Source organism: Hippocampus bargibanti, linkage group LG05 (genome assembly GCF_051943395.1).
Source record: "Hippocampus bargibanti isolate YZ-2025 linkage group LG05, ASM5194339v1, whole genome shotgun sequence".
Classification (NCBI taxonomy): domain Eukaryota; kingdom Metazoa; phylum Chordata; class Actinopteri; order Syngnathiformes; family Syngnathidae; genus Hippocampus; species Hippocampus bargibanti.
Window position 1 is genome coordinate 4,900,001 of NC_142738.1, and position 21,749 is coordinate 4,921,749.

Here is a 21,749-nt window from a genome sequence, read left to right on the forward strand (position 1 = left end):
GGGGAAGCTCCGCCTCCTCCAGCGGCACCTGACTCTCCTGGATGAGCTCCAGCAGCTGGTGGCGCGCGAGGACGGGGAACCCCTTCGGAACCCTGGTCCTCTCCAGGAGAAGCCTTCGTTCTAACTCGACGTAGCTGTCGGGAACAAGCTGGCCCATCACTGGCTGACCCTGGATCTGCCAGACAGAAGTCAAAGTCAAAGAGAGCTTTATTGTCAAAAATGCTAATATGCATGACATATGGCACAGATGAAATTACTGTCCTCTCGGATTCAGAGTGCAAGGCACTTATAATGACAAACATAATAAACACGAAAACGCCAATTTGCCGGGAGAGAGAGGGGAGCCGCTGCGTGTTCACGCGCCGCCATCTTGGGAAGAAGATGACGGAATGAGATGTGAGGAAAACGCATTTTTGTCAGGCTGACGTCAGGGTGGAACCACCTTGAAGTCAGCGGCTTCCTTGGCAATGGCCTTGCGCAGCCGGACGACGGCATCCGAGTCGTCGCAGGCCGACACGGTGAAATAGTTCTGGATGGTCGGGAAGCCTTGGTGGTTGAGAAGTTCCTCGCGGATCTTAGTTAGGCAGGCTTGGAAAGCCACGTCGTCGCTCACGTCCATGTGAGTTCCCACGAGGATCACCGGAGAGAAAGGCGCCACTGCCTGCAACAGGATGTGAAATATTCAGACACTTAACAAACAAACAAAAAATAAACAAACATAACTAGACAAACAAATAAAACACATAATAAATAAATAATACATAATGATCAAAATACACGCATTAATTAAGAAATAAATAATGCATACATACGTAAATAAATAGAGAAATACATACATAAATACACAAATAAATAAATACATAAATAAACAGATAAATAAATATATAAATCACTGTAAAAATATCTTATATATGCCTGCGACAGGATGTGAAATATTTGGACACTTAATAAACAAACAAACAAACAAACAAACAAAAACAAGCACACACATAATTAGACAAACATAAATAAAGAAATAAGGGAAGGAAGAAAGAATTGCATAAATAAATAAATAAATAAATAAATACATACATAAATAAACAAATAAATAAACAGAGAAATACATACAAAAATACACAAATAAACTAATACACTAACACACGAATAAATAAATAAATACATACATAAATACATGAACAAAATACATAAACAAACAAACAAATAAATAAATAAATAGATAAATCCATAAATACAAAAATACACTAACACACAAATAAATACGTAAATAAATAAATAAACAAATAAATAGAGAAATACATACAAAAATACACAAATAAACTAATACACTAACACACGAATAAATAAATAAATAAATAAATAAATAAACAAATAAATAGAGAAATACATACAAAAATACACAAATAAACGAATACACTAACACACGAATAAATAAATAAATAAATAAATAAATAAATACATGAACAAATACATAAACAAACAAACAAATAAATAAATAGATAAATCCATAAATACAAAAATACACTAATACACTAACACACAAATAAATAAATAAATACACAAGTTCACTAATACATGAATACCAAATAAATAAGTAAATAAATACATAAATAAATAAATAACCAGATAGATAAATATAAAAAAAATCACTGTAAAAATATTTTATACAATGTGAAAATGTTCTTTCCTTTCCTCTTCCTTTCATAACTTTGCTGCTGTGAAATGTAAATTTCTCCACTGCGAGAGGAATAAAGGTACATTCAATCCAATCCAAAAAAAGAACACCACCGTTTTTATCTTTTAACTCATTCACTGCCAGACGTGCAAAAATGTGTCCACTCCAGTGCCAGGGTTTTTGTCATTTTCACTCAAATTCCAGGACCCACAGAATATTGAGTTTTAGGACTAAATAAACATTAAATGCAGCATAAGAAACCTTAGACTCTCTTTTTTCATCAGGAAAAAAAAGTTAATTCCTAAATTATATGGATGTGGAGTTGATATGATCTTGAAATGAGGGCGGCTGTCCAAAATTCAATGCAATACATACAGATTGGTTTATATAGCGCTTTAACAATAGCTGAAGCTGGACAAAGCGCTAACATGAAAAAAAAAGGAAAATGCTGCCTCCTATAAGGGAAAAAAACATGACCTGAGGCTATGGCCAGCGCTTTATCGGCACCCAAACAAGAAAAAACAACACTCGAACAAATTCGGGAATGGCGCTCTATGTCCTATTTTCAATTCCCGACTAAATTTGTGAATAGCAGTGAATGAGTTAATTGGGTAGATTTAAAATTACGGAAGGAGGAAGAGAAAATGGTTTGAGGTTCGGTTCAGGTTGCGCTTTCTTCTCACCTTGATATTGAAAAGCCAAGGCTTGAGCATATCCAGTTGCTGGGCTCCTTTACTCAGATCATGCACCACAATGTAGAGTGCTCTGGAGGACAGGAAATGAGGCTGCGACCCTTCGTCTCCACCTGAGACATCGGACATTGGTCGAAAAGGCTTCGCTGCTAACCCTGACCCACAAACACGAAACAAGACGCACCGGAGAAGTCCCAGACGTTCAGCACCATCTTCTTTTTATCCCGTTCCCTGATGGTCCAGTCGCGTATGTCCACAGTGGTGCCGGGCATGTGCCTGGAGGAGATTTGCTGCGAGCCCTTGAGCTTCATCAGTTTACGGATCAGGCTGCTCTTTCCGCTGCCGGCGTTCCCCACCACAATAAGCTTCATTCGGTAATAGGGAACGGCCTTCTTCAGACGTTGTTGCAGAAACCTGGAACAGGGAATGAAGGTAACGTTCTTAAATTCCAACAATGAAAAGACAAGCAATGTCAAAAAAATACATTAAAAAAACCTGAAATCCAGCATGGCTTCTTAAAATGGGTGCTATTTGTCATCGTTGGAAAACTTTTTTTGCATCTGAAATGGGCAGCATTTTCACAGCCCCGCTTTGTTCAGCGGAAAGGTTGGTGCTGTTGCTTGGAATTGAAGCGGATTTACGTGGGAAAGGAGATGTGAGACGATCTGTTTTTTGTCAATGGATGCGACAACTTCGTGTTTTCTTTCAATATTTAGTTTGTAGCAGACGTGCAGATTCCACCATGACGTTCCTGATCAACTGGTGAAAAGGACGCTTTGATCCTATCCGCTTTCATCTCGAACTGCTTCATATAACTAAGGGAGTGCAGATAGTGCTAAAAATGGAATGACTGGTGTCATAGATGTCAAGATGGCGCCGCGAGAATGTCTGCCTTTACAGCAGCTCCTCTACAGTAATACCTCAGCTCATTGGTTCCCAGAAAGTGTGTGTCAGGTGAAAAGTTCGTCTGCTGAACATTTATTTCCCATAAGAAACCATTAAAATGAGAATAATCTGTTCCCAGTTCCCTATAAAACATAATTTTCTACTAAATAAGTCTTAAAAATACACAAAATATAATTTATTTTATGTATAATAAATGTGCTATTGTATTGTAATTAAAGAAATAAACTGTACGGTATAATAAAGTTGTTTTATTTACCTTTGAGATGGTTGTTGAGCCTCTTGAGGATATCCGAGTGAAGTTGCCGTGCTTTCTCGGCAATAATACCCTCACTAACACTGTCCTGCTAGCTGCTTTTCGTTAATGTAAATCAACAGAAGTTTTTCAACCTCTTCTATTGCCCGAGACCGTTGCTAGGGCAACACAGAAACACCATTAGCCACACGTAGCAATGGTCGACGTAGCGTACTGGTACTGGAACGCTAAGTCACACAAACGCACACCTCGTTCGGTGTTTTTTGATGATCTCCCTCTTCTGCTCGAACGTAATTTTCTTTCGTGTCCTCTTCGGCTTAACACGAGCCTGTGGTGGGGTCTTTTTCTGTCCTATAACAGCAAAAGCACTCCACTCGATAACAACCCACGTCCGCACTCAAAGAAAGGGGGTGACAAAAAGTAGTCCGCCAGCCACCGTGGCGCCGTGTGGTTTGGTTCGTCCGCTGAAAACTAGTTCGTCAGACGAGGCTATATGCTCGCGAATTTAATGTTATGAGGCGGAAAGTTCGTGAGCTGAAGCGTTTGTATGCAAAGCTAGCACTGTATTTTGTTTTTCTACTTCTTCATTTCCATAACTTTGCTGCTGTGAAATGGAAATGTATCCACTGTCAGATTACTATAGGCCAGGGGTGTCAAAGTCATTTTTTGCCGCGGGCCACATTGTAGTTATGGTTTCCTCTCGAGGGCCGTTATGAATCTGGGGACCCCATTAGAATGTTTAAATCCCTTCAAATACAGTAAAGTCTCGTTATATCGATATCGGATATATCGATAGTCCCGGTTATATCGATACTATTTCTATGCACGCACAGAGAAAATTACATGCAAACAGGGTCGGATATATCGATAGTCCCGGTTATATCGATATTTTTTCGGACTCCCTTGAATATCGATATAACGAGACTTTACTGTATTACATATAGAGCACACAGCAAATGAATGAATAACTCGTTTTCAAATCTGAAGTCAAGAATAATGACTTTTATTGTGGTTGACATCCAAAACTATGAATTTTTGGCTCAGATTTTAGCAATCATCATGGAATTTAACAAGTTTGATTTGCTTTCGCGGGCCGAAAAAAATGATGTGGCGGGCCGGATTTGGCCCGCGGGCCTTGACTTTGACACCTGTGCTATAGGCTAATCCAAACCAATCCAATACAAAAAACATGTCCGAATCTAGTCTCAAGTCCTACCTGACAATATCTTTGGTTTTACTTCCAATCAGTTTGAGGTCCAGTTCAAGTCGGAGGCCATCCAGCGGCAGGTCCCAAAGTCTACCAAGCTTCCCCATCTCATCAGGAAAAGAGCGTAGTCCGGCGTTACGGCTCACATCCAGAGAAGTAAGACCCTCCAGCAAACCAACCTGCGGTGGGATCTGATCCCAAGAACCATAAAAAATATTATTTTTTTAGTTTAATGACTGCAGGTGGCCAATAATTAAGCTCACCTCAGTGAGTTTATTATTGCTCAAGTGCAGCTTCTCCAGTCGGCTCCAGTTATGGGTGGGGCCGCTTAAATCCAGTTGGTCGATGATGTTGTGGCTGAACATCAACTCGCGCAGGTTACTGGACAACCACAAGCCCGGGCCAGGTAATACTGCAATGTGATTGGTTCTCATGTCCACTGATCTCAAGCTGGGGGTAAAAAAAAATAATAATAAAGTGACTGTGATCATTTCATTCCCGGAAAAAAAAAAGGCTCTGTTAAGGCAATTCGCTATACGAACCTTTTCAAACATCGTTTCTATTTCCTTTGGCATCATTTTGTTTTTCTTGGACTTCCTGATATGTCACATCCTGCCCGCCTTTATATGATGTCACATCCTGCCCTCCTTTACATGACGACACATCCTATCCGTCTTTATGAAAGCTCTCCCAACACGCCCCGTCTCTCTCTCTCTCTCTCTCTCTTTGGCCCTCCTCAACTGACCTCACAATTTCTCTGCTGTCTGCAAGATTAAAATAATCTCTTTTGTTCAACACCTTGGTTCCTTCTGATTTTACTACCATCTTCTAACACCGTGAAAAGCCATGAACCAGAGGGAATGATCATTTTTAACCCATCAGCTCCACCTTGACAGCCTAAAAAGAAGATACACTCTATATAAAGTAATTATCATCGATGAGTGAGGATTGTTTGACGATAGTGATGAGAAGAATAAAAATGATATCACATTGAGAGAAAAAAAAAAGATTCAAATGATTTGCAATCTTTAACTCATTCACTACCAGACATGAGCAAAAATGTGTCCACTCCAGTGCCAGGGTTTTTGTCATTGTCACTCAAATTCCAGAACCCACAGAATATTGAGTTTTAGGACTATATAAACATTCAATTCAGCGCAAGAAACCTTAGACTTTGTTCTTTCAGCAGAAGGAAAGACTTAATTCCTAAATTAGATGGGTCTGGAGTTATATGAGCTTGAAATGAGGGCGGCTGTCCAAAATACAATACAATACAATACAATACAATACAATACAATACAATACATATTGATTTATTTAGCACATGAACAACAGCTGAAGCTGGAACAAAGATGGAACAAAATGAATATACATAATTATAATTACCCGCGCAACATTATTCCATAATCCAGTATAATATTGCTGCTATCTTGTGAAAAACATTTTTTGGTCATAGTTCAAAATTTTCACGTACATTTTAACCATGACGAAAATGAATGTACAGTCATCCCTCATTTTTCACAGTTAACTCATTTACTGGAATTGAAAATATGACGTCGCGCGCCATTCCCTAATTTGTTCAGTTTTGTTTTTTCATGCTTGGGTGTCGATAAATCAATGGCCATGGCCTCTGGCCTCTTTTCCACAAAAGGGCTGCATTTCCCTTCTTTCCATGTTAGGGATTTGTTCCAGCTTCAGCTGTTGTTAAAGCGCTATAGAAACCAAAATGTATGTATTGCATTGTATTTTGAACAGCTGCCCTCATTTCAAGCTCATATAACTCCAGACCCATATAATTTAGGAATTAACTATTTTTTTCTGATGAAAAGAGCTGATGTCAGTTCTGATGTCTGATGTCAGTTAGGAAACAAAAAAAATAGTGTCGGTTGTCCTATAAGAATAAATCAGAAGGTCAATAAAATACAAAATCTATGCATTCACACTCACTTTGGTAGGCCGAGTATGTCATCAGGAACAACTGAGAAATTATTGTTGGCAAGTTTCAGAGTAATGAGCTTTGGTGGAAGCTGTTCCAAGGAACCTGTAAGCGATAATTATTTTAATAAGAGGCAAAATGGGCGTAACTAATATTATGTTTTCATATCCAGTCACTCACTTATTTTGTTGGAAGAGGCGTTGAAGATTTCCAGCTTGGGACAGCCTGTCAAAAAGCTGGGCGAGATGTCCGTCACGGCGTTCTTGCTCACGTCCAGCATTTTCAGCTCAGGGAGGTGCGGCGGGGGCATGTGGAGATCTGCCACATTGTTCCTAAAAAAAAAAAAAAATGCAGCGAATGATCAAAAGAATTAGCGCCTGATTGTTTAGCTCATTCATTGCTAGACCATGTGCGAAAATGTGTGTCCGCGCCAGTGCCAGGATTTTTGTCATTGTCACTCAAATTATAGGACCCAGAGAATATTGAGTTTTAGGACTACATAAACATTCAATGCAGCGTAAAAAAACCTTACACACTCTTCTTTCATGAGAAAAAGTTAGTTTACTAAGTTATTTAGTTAATTACTAAGTTATACGTGTCTGGAATTATATAAGCTTGAAGTGAGGGCAGCTTTCCAAAATAATAATAATAATAATAATAATAATAATACATTTTATTTATAAGCGCCTTTCAAAACTCTCAAAGACACTTTACAGTCACATGATATTTTTACTACGGGTGAGCAGCGGCAGCCACACGCGCCAGCGTTCACTTAACCCGGAAGTACACACATATTGGTTTATATAGCGCTTTAACAACAGCTGAAGGTGGAACAAAGTGTTAACATGGAAAAAGAGGGGAAATGCTGCCCCCTTGAGGAAGGAAAAAACATTGCCAAGGGTCTGGCCAGCGCTTTATCGGCATCCAAACAAGACAAAACAAAACCCCCCAAAAAATCGGGGATGGCACTCTATGTCCTATTTTCAATTCCCGAATAAATTTGTGAATGGCAGTGAATGAGTTAACTGTTGTTTTTTTTGTTGTATTTTGGTTTTTTTTCTATCAAATTGAGCCATTTGAATTAAAATAAAAAAAGTAAAAATACAAAAGATACATTTACAAACATTGTATTGTAAATAATAAAATAAACAAATATGCATGTGTATCATATTTTTACTCAGACATTTAAATGAAAAAAAAGAGAAAAAAAAGTTGTTTCCTAAGTTATGTGGGTCTGGAGTTATCTGAGCTTGAAATGGGGGCGGCTGTCCAAAATACAATGCAATACATACATATTGGTTTATATAGCGCTTGAACAACAGCTGAAGCAAGAACAAAGCGCTAACATGGACATAAGGCAAATGCTGCCCCCTTGTGGGAGGGAAAAACATTGCCCGAGGTCTGATCAGAACTTGATCCCCGCAAGTAAAACCAAACGCCGAACAAATTCGGGAATGGCAGTGAATGAGTTAGAGTTGAAGGGGGGGGTCCTACCCTTCCAACAACAGCTCCTCGAGGTGCTGCGTGGCCCGTCCCAGCTGGCTTGGGAAGGCGGTGAGCTTGTTGAAGGATAAATTAAGCTGCCGCAGGGCCGTACAGGCAGCCGACGCGTCAACGATGAGGTGTGGTCCTACGCAGTTGCGCGAGACGTTGAGAGTGGCGAGCGCAGGCAAAGCGAGGAGCTCCGCCGGAAGGGACTGAAGCTGGTTGCCCTGCAGGTCCAGTCGGGTTAAACTGCTTAAACTCTGGATGGGAAAACAAAAAGGTTGGTTAATTCATTCACTGCCATTCATGAATGTATTCTGGAATTGAAAATATGACATAGAGTGTGCCGTTCCCGAATTAGTTCGGGTTTTGTTTTTTCATGCTTGGGTGCCGATAAAGCGCTTACAATGTTTTTTTTTTTCTGTTCCACACGGGGGCAGCATTAGCTTTTTGTCCATGTTAGCGCTTTGTTCCTGTTTCAGCTGTTGTTAAAGCGCTATATAAACCAATACAGAAAGACCTCAACTTACAAACACCTCAACTTACAAACTTTTTGTCTTACAAACGTCAAATTTATGAAAATTAAACCTTATAATAAGCACTATTTTCATAATACACACCCACCACGGCTGGCGGAGTGATCTTCGGCGGAAGCACACGACCGAACAGCACCAGAGGTTAAGTTACCAACAGTCCTTATGGAAGGTGACTCTCCTTCCATAAGCCATCAATGACCATCAAAAAGGTAAATAAAACTTTATTTTACAGCACAGTTTATTTCTTTAATTACAGTCGTCATGTAATGCGCCTCTCTTTCCAAACAGCAATTCCCTTTGTCCTTCGACCTCCAACGCCATTCCATCAAGCCATAAATGACCATCACAAATGTAAATAAAGTGACTTTATGATACAATGCAGTGTATTTCTTTCATTACAATACAATAGCACATTTATTATACATATAATAAGGTATGTTGTGTGTAGTTTTAAGGCTTATTTAGTTGAAAAGTATATTTTATGGAAACCCAGGAACGGATTATTCCCATTTTAATGGTTTCCTATGGGAATTTTTTTTTGAGATACACACTTTTCGCCTTACACACTCTGTCTGGGAACCAATTAAGTTCGTAAGTTGAGGTCTCACTGTATGTATGCATCGCATTGCATTGTGGACAGCCACCCTCATTTCAAGCTCATATAACTCCAGACATCCGGCTTGAAATGTCCCGGCTTGGAATTGAAGCGGATTTACGTGGGACAGAAGATGTGATACAATTTCTTTGTCAATGGATGCTATAGCTTCGTGTTTGGTTTCAACATTTAGCTTCTCAGAGACATGCACATTTCACCATTACGTCCCTGATCCACCGGTGAAAAGGACGCTTTGATTCTCTCCACTTTCAACTAGACCCATACAATTTAGGAATTAACTCTTTTTTTCTGATGAAAGAGTCTAAGGTTTCTTACGGTGATTTAAATGTTGATGTAGTCCTAAAACTCAATATTCTGTGGGTTCTGGAATTTAAGTGACAATGACAAAAACCCTGGCACTGGAGTGGACACATTTTTGCACGTCTGGCAGTGAACGAGTTAAAAAGACAACATTTAACCCCACCCACATTACCCACAAGCACACACGTAAAATTTCTGCGGTTAAATTCAGTTTTAAAATGTACCAAAAATAGATTCTCCAAAACAAAACTGAAGACTTTCAGGGTGTTTTTCCACTTGCTTTACTGCGCGGGTGTCAAAGTCAAGGACCGGGGGCCAAATCCGGCCCACCACGCCATATTTTTCGGCCCGCGAAAGCAGATCAAACTTGTGAAATTCCATGATGCTTGCTAAAATCCTCACCTAAATTTCATATTTTTGGATGTAAACCGCAATAACAGTCATTATTCTTGACTTCAGATTTGAAAACTAGTTATTCATTAATATGCTGTGCGCTTTATATGTAATATGTGGAGGGGATTAAACATTGTAATGGCTTCCCCAAATTCATAACGGCCCTTGAGAGGAAACCATAACTACAATGTGGCACGCGGCAAAAAATGAGCTCTACACACTTTTTTTAAGAAGAAACCTTAAGAAAACAACTTTAAATGGATACTTCATACCTAAATGTCCCCAAAATTTTCAGCCATTTCTTTTTGAGACTTTTTTTGTGGGGTCTATTAACTCATTCATTGCCAGACGATGTGCAAAAATGTGTCCGCTCCAGTGCCAGGGTTTTTGTCATGGTCACTTGAATTCCAGGACTCACAGAATATTGAGTTTTAGGACTACATCAACATTCAATTCAGCGCAAGAAACCTTAGACTCATCAGAAAAAAAAAGTGTTAATTCCTAAATGATATGGATTCGGAGTTATATGAGCTTGAAATGAGGGCAGCTGTCCAAAATACTATACATATTGGTGTATATAGCGCTGTAACAACATCTGAAGCTGGAACAAAGCGCTAACATGTAAAAAAGGGAAATGCTGCTTCCTTGTGGGAAAGAAAAAAAAATGCCAGAGGCTATGGCCAGCGCTTTATCGGCACCCAAGCTTTTTTGGGGTGTAAAAGTGTACGCCAAAGTTTGAGCAGGTTCGTAAAACTGACTTAGAGGGCTAAATGTTGCTGTTTTTTTTTTCCGTTGACGACACAATAGTAACAACTACAGTAAAGTCTCGTTATATCGATATCGGTTATATCGATAGTCCCGGTTATATCGATACTATTTCTATGCACGCACGAAGAAAATTACATGCAAACAGGGTCGGATATATCGATAGTCCCGGTTATATCGATATTTTTTCGGACTCCCTTGAATATCGATATAACGAGACTTTACTGTATTATTCTTTCAGAATAAAACAGAGTTTTGGTCGTAGTTTGTCTTTCAGGCACCCATGCGACCGTAACAATCCGAACAGATTTTAAAATGCGGTTTATTGGCACCTGACACAGCGCAGGAGGAATCTCTAGCAGGACATTGTGGCTCAGGTCCAGTCTCAGGAGGTGAGCCAGCTGCTGCTGAACCGGCCCGTCATCCATCAGGCACAACAGGCAGTCCAACTCGTTCCCGGACAGGTCTAGCAAACGGATCCTTTCCTTCGCCTTGGGAAGCGCTGATGAAATCTCCAGAGATCCAAACGCTAGAATTAAAATTCCATTGGTTTTCATTTGTGATAAGTGGATTAACTCATTCACTGCCAGACGATGTGCCAAAATGTGTCCACTCCAGTGCCAGGGTTTTTGTCATTGTCACTCAGGACCCACAGAATATTGAGTGTAAGGACTACGTACCCTTTCAATGCAGCGTTACATTGTCTTCTTTCATCAGAAAAAAAAGAGTTAATTCCTAAATTATATGGGTCTGGAGTTATGTGAGCTTGAAATGAGGGCCGTTGTCCAAAATACAATGTGATACATATTGGTTTATATAGCACGTTAACAACAGCTGAAGCTGCAACAAAGCACCAACATGGAAAAAATAGAAATGCTGCCCCTTGTGGAAAAGACAAAAACATTGCCAGAGGCCATGTCCGGCGCTTTATCGGCACCCAAGCAAGAAAAATCTAAACCCGAACAAATTTGGGGATGGCGAACTCTGCCATATTTTCAATTCCCGAGTAAATTCGTGAATGGCAGTGATTGAGTTAAAAACAAGATTGATGAAAATGGATGGGTACAAATACTTTTTGGGGGTCTTCCATATCGTCTGTTCGATTGTTCACCATGTTCGCCATCGATTGGACCGCTCTGAGAAAACAAATGTTTTTTTTTTTACTTGTCATTCATCGTTCACCCGATGAACTGAGAATTTTTTCTTGACCGACTAAAAAAACACTCAAATAAATTCGGTTCAAGTGTGTGCACCCATGACGAAACATAACTTAATCTTGATCTTCTCTTCAAAAACTGTGCTGATCACAAATCTAAAGTGAAACAAGGCGACAGGGATGCATTAGTCATAAGAAAGGCTTTTAAATAATGAAATGTATTATTATTATTATTATTGTTATTATTATTATTGGCGTTTTCATGTTTATTATGTTTGTAAAAGTCATAAGTGCCTTGCATGCTGGGTCCGAGAGGACAGTAATTTCATCTGTGCTGTATGTCATGCATATTAGCATATTTGACAATAAAGCTGACTTTGATGATGATGATGATGATTATTATTATTATTATTATTATTATTATTATTATTATTATTATTATTATTAATAATAATAATAATATTATTATTAAAAATTGGAAAATTAACTTCTTCCATGCCTACCATTGAAAATCGTACTTGCATCGGTGGCAGGAAACAGTCACTGACAATGACAATACAAAACCAATGGGGACGATATAATAATAATAATAATAATAATAATAATAATAATAATAATAATAAATTTCATTTATAAGTGCCTTTCAAAACTATCAAGGACACTACAGTCACAGGATATTTTATCTGCGGATGAACATATCGTGTGGATGTAGAAATAAAATGGATTATTATTATTATTATTATTATTATTATTATGTAATAATGTAATATTTGTATTTATTTTAAGGTATTTTAAGTTATTCTATTTGGATTGGATTGGCCTTTATTAGTCTCACAGTGGAGAAATTTACATTTCACAGCAGCAAAGTTATGAAAGAAACTTGATTGTATTTTGTTGTGTTTTATTTTCTTATAATGTATTTTCATGTTTATAGTTAATTTAATTTCATGTATTTTAATGTATTTCATTTTATGGTAATTTAAGTTATTCTATTTGATTGTATTTTGTTGTGTTTTTTTTCTCATAATGTATATTCATGTTTTTATTTTATTATATTTGATTTTGTTTTCATTGTATTTCTCAGAAGACTTCCGGGTAGAGTGAACGCTGGCGCGAATTGCTGCCACTGCTCACCCACACAAAAACATCCAGTGACTGTAAAGTGTCCTTGAGAGTTTTGAAAGGCGCTTAGAAATTGAATGTATTATTATTATTATTATTATTATTATTATTATTATTATTATTATTATTATTTGAAGTACTGTACCTCCGCACTGGCATGTCTTTGGCGTCCATGGTTCCTATTGAACGCACCCCACCTCAGCTCCTCTGTGGAGTTATTGCGCGGCTTCAGTGAGACCAATGAATCGCTCCCTAGTGAACCAAAAAATAATCAATAACACGTCGCAGCGGGTGTGAGTAAATGCCAGCAGTACCGTCACTTTCCATGTCGTCAAGGAAAAGGCCTTCGTCCATGGAAAGAAAACTGAAGCTGGAGTCATCACTTTCGTCTGAGATGTATCCGGACGTCAAGCAGGGGTCACCCAGAGACTTCAGAGGAGTTCTCGGGGTCCTGGAGCGCTGCAAGGAGTGAATGTAGCGTGCCAAGCTGGCTCCTTTGCCTTTGAGACAAAGAAGGTACAGAACATTATGGGTTTTCCTCATCTCTGCCCAATTTTCGATCACCACAGTCTCGAAAACTTTAACGTTGTGAAAACGGTTATCATTTGACAAAAATGTCAGAGGGGGTTTACATTGAAGATGCAAAGTCAATTTTAGGAATGATGAAACTTTTTCTGCAAGATTCTGTGGTTCTGCCTACTGGTTACACAATTCTTTGTTTCAAGATAAAAATAACAATAAAAAATTTAATTAACCATTTCAAAAATAAATAAAATAAAACAAAATTAAAATAAAAGTAAACATAAAAATTACATTTAACATAAAATGCAATTAAATTAAATTAAAATAAAATACAATAAAATAAAGCTAAATAAAAATCACAATTAAAATAAACAAAATAAAAATAACAATAGCAATAAAAATGTAATTAAACATAAATTGAAATAAATAAATAAAAACAACAAATTGAAGATGGAAAGTCAAGGAACAATTATTTGTTTCAAGATTAAAAAAAATCAAAATAACAATAATAATAAAAATTAAATTTTACATAAAAATTAATAAATATATAAATAAAACAAAATAACTTAAAATTAAAATTAAAATTCAAAAAAGTTAGCATTAAAAAAATTAAAATTAAAAATTAACATGAAATAAAATACAATGATTATTGGTTTCAAGATTTAAAAAATAAAAATAACAACAATAATAAAAATTAAATTTAACATAAAAATAAATACATATATATAAATAAAACAAAATAACTTAAAATTAAAATTAAAATTCAAAAAAGTTAGCATTAAAAAAATTAAAATTAAAATTAAAAATTAACATAAAATAAAATACAATGATTATTTGTTTCAAGATTTAAAAAATAAAAATAACAACAATAATAAAAATTAAATTTAACATAAAAATAAATATATATATATATATATAAATACAACAAAATAACTTAAAATTAAAATTAAAATTCAAAAAAGTGAGCATTAAAAAAATAAAAATAAAATTAAAATTAAAATTAAAATTAAAATTAAATGAAATGAAAATTACAATAAAAATTAAACATAAAAAAATAATAATAAGGAAGTCTTACTGCTGCTGTAGCGCAAACTGTGCACTCTGCCTCTCTGGGACAGCAGGGGGCAGAGCCAGGCGGCGTCCAGTCGACCCAGGCGAAAACCACCGAGACACAAGGCGTTATTGTTGAGGTCCAGGCCCAGACGGCCTAGCAACTGGATGACCGTTGGCCCGTCGCCCCGCTTCACGCTGACGGCCAGGGCCCGGCGCAGGTGCTGTTCGTGGGCGCCTTGGCTCAACAGCAGCACCAGTTCTAAAGGGCCTCCCTTCTCGCACACCTGGACCACACACCCAAGGGTCAGAATTTGCCTGTACTGTATTCCAGATTTTCATCTTAGATATACGGGGGTTGGTTCACTGTATTTTTTGTTATTTGCTATCAAAGAAGTTTGATAAATGGTCATGTAATACTGGTGTGCACACCTGGTAGATGAGGGACTCCGTTTTGGTTTTCTTGTTGATGTCGGCCCCGAGTTCGATGAGGCACTCGGCCATGACCGTGTCTCCGTCCTCACACGCCTTCGCCAGCATGTTGTAGTGCAGCTCCGAGTTGGCGCAAATCTTGGACAGAGCCAAACATGCTGACCGACGCAGCTGAAGAGACAAAAACAGGGATTGAGGGGGAGGGGGGTCATTTCAGTCTTAAAATGTCACGTGTAATCCAGGGCAGTCATACTGAAATAAATACATTTGAAAATAAGCCCTATTTGCCAAAGATGAAACCAAAGGACATTTCATAGTTAGTTTTAAATTTTGTTTTGATTTGTTATTTGGTTCACGAAAATATAGTTTCATTAGTTTTGGTAAACTAAAATAACCTTGCTCTAACCAAGTCCATGTGTTGTGACATACCGGATTCTTGCCATACTCCGGAATGTCGGACTCTCTGAGTTGCTGGAATATCTGACGGTCAAAGTCTTCCCTCTGAAGTTCCACAGCTGACGCTGAACAGGCATCCAGCATCCTCAATGCCACCTGGAAACACTGCAGAAGACACATGCACAGTGTGTAATAATAATAATAATAATAATAATAATAATAATAATAATAATAATAATAATAATAATAATAATAATAATCAGTCGTAGTAGTAGTATAATTATAGTCATGAATTTCTATTATTATTATTGTTATTACTATTATCATTATATTATAATTCACATGATATTATTATTATATTTATTATTATTATTATAATATTTATTACTATTATAATATGTATTATTAGTATTATTATTATTATTATTATTATTATTAAGAATCCTCAGTGCCACCTGGAAACACTGCGGAAGACACATGCAGAATTTGTGGTAGCAGTACGAGTAGTAATAATAGCAATAATAATATCAATAATAATAATAACAACAATAATAATAATAATAATAATAATAATAATAATAATAATAATAATAACAAAAACAGTAATACAAATATATAAATATTAGTATAATTACAGTAGCGATTTATTATTATTAGCATTATCTTATTATATAATAATAATAATAATAATAATAATAATAATATTTATTATTATTAATACTATTATCCAGCCTCAAGTGGCACCTGGAAACACTGCGGAAGACACATGGAGAATTTGTGGTAATGGGACTACAACTAATAATAATAATAATAATAATAGTACACAATAGTACACAATCGTATAATTATAGTAGTGAATTTATATTATTATTATTATTATTGTTATTAGCATTATTATGCATAATAATGATAATAATATGTCATAAAATTATAATAGTGAATTTCTATTATTATTATTATTATTACTACATTTTTGTTATAATTATTATTTTCATCAATGAACAAATATACTCCAAAATGTCCTTTTGAAATTTTATCCTGTTTTCAGTCAGTTTTAATCATCACAATTGAGTTGAAATCAAACAAAAATCTGTGACGTTTGAGGGCGCGTAAGCCCACAAAGGATGCTGGATGCTCGATACCTTGAGCAGCAAGTCATAATCCTCCTTGTACTGGCCCAGTGAGGCCACCAAGACTGAAGCCAGGATGGGGACAATCATCCTGGAGAGCTTCTTCTTGGACACCAGGTAGCTAAGCAGGGTCAGACCCCAGTAGTGAATTTCTGTTGGGTAGCAAAAAGAAGCAGGAATTGTCATTTATGTATCTGTCTTTTGGACCAGAGTTGATAAGAGGTCACCTCGATCCTGCGGGAACATCTGCAGCGTGTGCAGCACAGTGTCAATCGCCCCCTGTTGGCAGAGCAGGTCCACTGCACCCGAGCAGTCAGCCAGAGCAGAGAGCACCTTGAAGCCGTACATTTGGATGGTCGGACACTTGATGAACTACATACACAGAAGAAATCCGTATCAGAATGATAACCGGTTTAATACAGTGATACCTCGGTTTACGAACCCCTTGGCTTACGAACTTTTCGGTTTACAAACGCTAAATGTATGAACATTTTACCTTGGCATACAAACTGTTTCTCGGGATACACACGGAGCTGCCACAATGAGTGATGTCGTTTGCGAACGAGCCCAACAAGAAAATGGCAGCCGGCTTGTTTTTTGTCCCCTATTCCCCACCCTTAGTCTTCGGTTAAAGCCACGTGATTGGTCAAGAACGCAGCAGTTAGGGGAGGTGGTTTGAACATTAAAGAGACAGGCAGATGACAGAGAGAGAGTGACAAAATGGATAGAAAAGTGACATTTAGACTCGTTTTAACTTTGATAGTTCAAAGGCAGAGTGCAGACTGCATGGTTAAAATTCCCATCAATCAGGCTCCGCATTTATCCGCACAAGCCATCTGTACACTTGATGCAAAAAGCTATCAACTCAGCTAAACAGAACACAATTGATGAGGAACTAGGTAAAATTATCGCAGAGAAAGCGCCTACAAGGGATCATTCCTCAAGATGGTGAAAGAAGGTTACGTTCCTAATCAAGTGTTTAATGCTGATGAAACCGGCCACTGCATTCCATCAAGCCATCGACCATCACAAAGGTAAATAAAACCACTTTATTATACAGTAGTTTATTTCTTTAATTATAATACCATAGCACATTTATTATCCATAAAATAAGGTATATTTTGTGTAGTTTTAAGGCTACAAGTCGATAATTATGTTTTATGGGGACCTGGGAACGGATTATTCTCATTTTAATGTTTTCCTATGGGCAATTAATTTTTGGGATACACACTTTTTGCCTTACACACTGTCTGGGAACCAATTAAGTTCGTAAGCCAAGGTATCGGTGTATTGCGCAAGACGGTCATGCCACTGTGGGTTTCGTACCCTGTTGAGAACCTCCAGGTAGACTGCATGCGCTCCCTCCACCACACACTGGTTCTTGAGGACCTTCAGGGACACATCAACCATGTCGGGGTCTCCCACCGAGGCGCCATGCTCTCGTAAGCTTCGGTCTGGGAAAGTTTAGCATGCCGCATACAGCGAGATCGTTTTGACTTTGGGTCTACAGACTTCGTCACACCTGGACAGAGGAAGACCAGGCTGGCCCGCAAAGCCTCAAGCTGAACCTCCGACTGGAAGTTGTGGAACTTCATCACACTCAAGATCTGACCCACAGCCATGTTGAGCTCATCCAGGCCGGCCGTCCGGCCCTGAAATAGAAGGCTAAGCAGGCGGCAGGCGCTGAGCGACACTTGAACGGAGGCTAAGTGTCTCTTCATCATCTCTGCCACGTTGACGTGGAGGCCGCTGGACAGCAGCGTGGAGCGCATCTGAGCTACAACACCAAGGGAAAATATTTTAAATACAAAATAATCAAACATATCTGTATACATAGAGATGACCTTCGTATATTCTGAATCAGACCTTAGGAAATCACCAATTTTCCTATGGTTGGTAAAATATTGATTATTTTAACTCATTCACTGCCATTCCCGAATAAATTCAAGATGCCGATGCTTATGTGGAACTGTCGCAGCTTGGAATTGAAGCGGATTTACTTGGGACAGGAGAGCTCTTTTTGTCAGTGCTACAGCTTCATGTTTGCTTTCAATATTTAGCTTGACATCCCTCATCCACTGGTGAAAAGGACGCTTGGATCCTCTCCTCTTTCATTTAGAAGTGCTTCATATGACAGAGGGTGCAGAAAAGTGCTTGAGATTGAATGACTGGTGTCATATTATTTTGTTATTTTGTTTTATTTTGTTGTTCTTTTGACTTCAAGATGGCGCCGCGAGATTGGCTGCCTTTACAGCAACTACTGTATTTTGTTTTTCTACATCTTCCTTTCCTTTCCTTCCATAACTTCGCTGGTGTGAAAAGTAAATTTCGCCACTGCGAGACTAATAAAGGCTAATCCAATCCAATCAATATTTGTAAGCACAAAATCAATATCTAACCATCACAATCTGATTCCCCAAACCCATTTATTTCCTTATCCGCATCTGAGATTTACATTTTTTGTTCGTGTGTGTGTGTGTGTGTGTGTGTGTGTGCGTGTGCGGTCGGCAGATTTACGATTTTGCTTGACTAGCATGGAGATGGCGCTGGTGGCGGCCTCGAAAACATCCGGGGAGGAGGAGTGAAGCAACATGGCCGCCATCAGCTGTCTGTGAACAGGTGTCCTGAGAAGATAAACACAATTTGGAGCACAAAATGGCTTGAAACTCTGACACTAGCAAAAAATGTTGGGTTACTTGTCCGTACCAATGAATCAATACAATAATTTTCAAAAATAACTTTGATCCATGAGGTTTATGTAATATCGACGAAGAGTACCGATCATCCTGCTCCTCTTCCGAATGACTTCTTCCTGTTCCGTGCACCAATAGACTGTGAATGGCCCAGCATGCAGCTTCCTGCAAGGAGTCATTGGTTTTTCTTTATGTTTCGTTCCATTTCTAAAAAAAAAATGGCTTAGCTACACCTCGGACCTGAACACGTGGATCTGCGGCGTGGACATCCAGTGCGGTGCAGCAGACCCCCATCCAACCCAAGTCTAAGTCCAAGTCCTCCACATGCGCAGAGCCTCCCCCGCGGTTCTCCTCGGCTTCGCCGTCCTCCAAACCCTGTTCGGCCGCCGCTCTACTCTGTACCATGCTGGATGCTAAAGAGAACAACGTCACATTGTGTCTTTGTTTGGCGATTTTTATTTATGTATTTATGTATTTATTCATGAATGTATTTATTTATGTATCTATATATCTATTTATTTATTCGCGTATTTATTTATTCCTTCATTCATTCTTTTATTTATGTATTTATTTATTTATTTATTCATGGGTGTATTTATTTATTTATTCGTGTATTTATGTATTTATTCATTCTTTCATTATTTAGGTATTTATTTATTCATGTATTTCTTTCTTTCTTTCTTTATTCATTCATTCATTCCCACATGATTAGACAGTATTATATTATGTATTTATGTATTCATGTATTTGTGTATTTATTCATTTATTCATGAATGTATTTATTTATGTATCTATATATCTATTTATTTATTCACGTATTTATTTATTCCTTCTTTTATTTATTTATCTATTTATTTATTTATTTATTTATTTATTTATTTATTTATTTATTTATTTATGGGTGTATTTATTTATTTATTTATTCGTGTATTTATGTATTTATTCATTCTTTCATTATTTAGGTATTTATTTATTCATTTATTTATTCATGTATTTCTTTCTTTCTTTATTCATTCATTCATTCATTACCACATGATTAGACAGTATTATATTATGTATTTATGTATTCATGTATTTGTGTATTTATTCATTTATTCATGAATGTATTTATTTATGTATCTATATATCTATTTATTTATTCGCGTATTTATTTATTCCTTCTTTTATTTATGTATTTATGTATTTATTTATTTATTTATTTATTTATTTATTTATTCATGGGTGTATTTATTTATTTATTCGTGTATTTATGTATTTATTCATTCTTTCATTATTTAGGTATTTATTTATTCATTTATTCATATATTTCTTTCTTTCTTTATTCATTCATTCATTCATTCATTCATTCATTCCCACATGATTAGACAGTATTGTATGATGTATTTATGTATTTATGTATTTATGTATTCATGTATTTGTGTATTAATTCATTTATTCATGAATGTATTTATTTATGTATCTATATATCTATTTATTTATTCGCGTAATTATTTATTCCTTCTTTTATTTATGTATGTATTTATTTATTTATTTATTCATGGGTGTATTTATTTATTTATTCGTGTATTTATGTATTTCTTCATTCTTTCATTATTTAGGTATTTATTTATTCATTTATTTATTCATATATTTCTTTCTTTCTTTCTTTATTCATTCATTCATGATTAGACAGCGTGGGGGGGCCGGGCGGGGCTTCGAAAATTCACAGCCAATCCGCATCGCTGTAAATCATGGGATATTGTGCTGTCATTGGTCGACGCCAGGGACCAATGAACCAATCAAGATACAGCCATGTACAAAACCTCGGAGTCATTTGGCTTTTTTTCTGAAAGTTTTTTTTTTACTGAAAAAAATACATCAGCGATGCACTGAAAACCCATGATGAGTGAACAGTGAAGTAGCGGGGGATCAATGCAATGACTTTGATGGTTCTTTTTTGGAATTTGCGAGTGTGTTTTTGTGTGTGTGTGTGTTTTTGTGTGTTTTCTCACTGAGGTCTGCCAGGCAAGAGAGGGCGGCGGCCTGTAACGTGGCATTGCAGGGGAATGTCCGGCAGGCCCGAACCGCCACCCGGGTCACGCCGTTCAGCACCAGGATGTTGTAGTAGCTTTCTGAATGGCATCACACACGCGCCACCGTTCACACACATACAAGCAAACACAAAATTGTATACCATGGCGCAAAGAAATCAATCAAATCGGTTAACTGACATGAACTTTTTGTCACAATGTTATCCCGGTTAACGCAATCCAAACACAGAAGCCTCCATTGTCAGAGTCATACTTGATATTTTTGTTAAATGCTGTTATCGCTGCAAGTTATTGATTTACACCCCTCCACCGGACCCCCACGTGCATTTTTATCATCGTAGCGACACTTGTGTGTGGCTGAGTGTGCTGTGGATTCTTTTTTTTTTTTACATCCAGATAGCTTAAAGCACTGGTATCAAACCCAAGGCCCCAGGGCCAGATCTGACCTGCCACATCA

At 37.3% G+C, this 21,749-nt stretch overlaps 1 protein-coding gene across 1 annotated transcript in view; it reads right to left on the bottom strand.

Moving 5' to 3' along the window:
• LOC148897583 (leucine-rich repeat serine/threonine-protein kinase 2-like) overlaps positions 1-21,749 on the bottom strand; it is a 52,452-nt gene that overhangs the window by 18,250 nt on the left and 12,453 nt on the right. Inside the window, 24 exon segments of the mRNA XM_088995885.1 lie at positions 1-175; positions 443-661; positions 2,356-2,477; positions 2,549-2,778; positions 4,740-4,921; positions 4,994-5,180; positions 6,678-6,771; positions 6,847-6,998; positions 8,161-8,411; positions 11,094-11,290; positions 11,834-11,897; positions 13,185-13,291; positions 13,354-13,539; positions 14,637-14,898; positions 15,044-15,214; positions 15,473-15,604; positions 16,582-16,721; positions 16,797-16,941; positions 17,896-18,023; positions 18,092-18,346; positions 19,087-19,193; positions 19,348-19,427; positions 19,503-19,675; positions 21,254-21,373. The exon segment at positions 1-175 is cut by the window's left edge and continues 27 nt beyond it. Coding sequence (XP_088852011.1) covers positions 1-175; positions 443-661; positions 2,356-2,477; positions 2,549-2,778; positions 4,740-4,921; positions 4,994-5,180; positions 6,678-6,771; positions 6,847-6,998; positions 8,161-8,411; positions 11,094-11,290; positions 11,834-11,897; positions 13,185-13,291; positions 13,354-13,539; positions 14,637-14,898; positions 15,044-15,214; positions 15,473-15,604; positions 16,582-16,721; positions 16,797-16,941; positions 17,896-18,023; positions 18,092-18,346; positions 19,087-19,193; positions 19,348-19,427; positions 19,503-19,675; positions 21,254-21,373 — 3,879 coding nt within the window.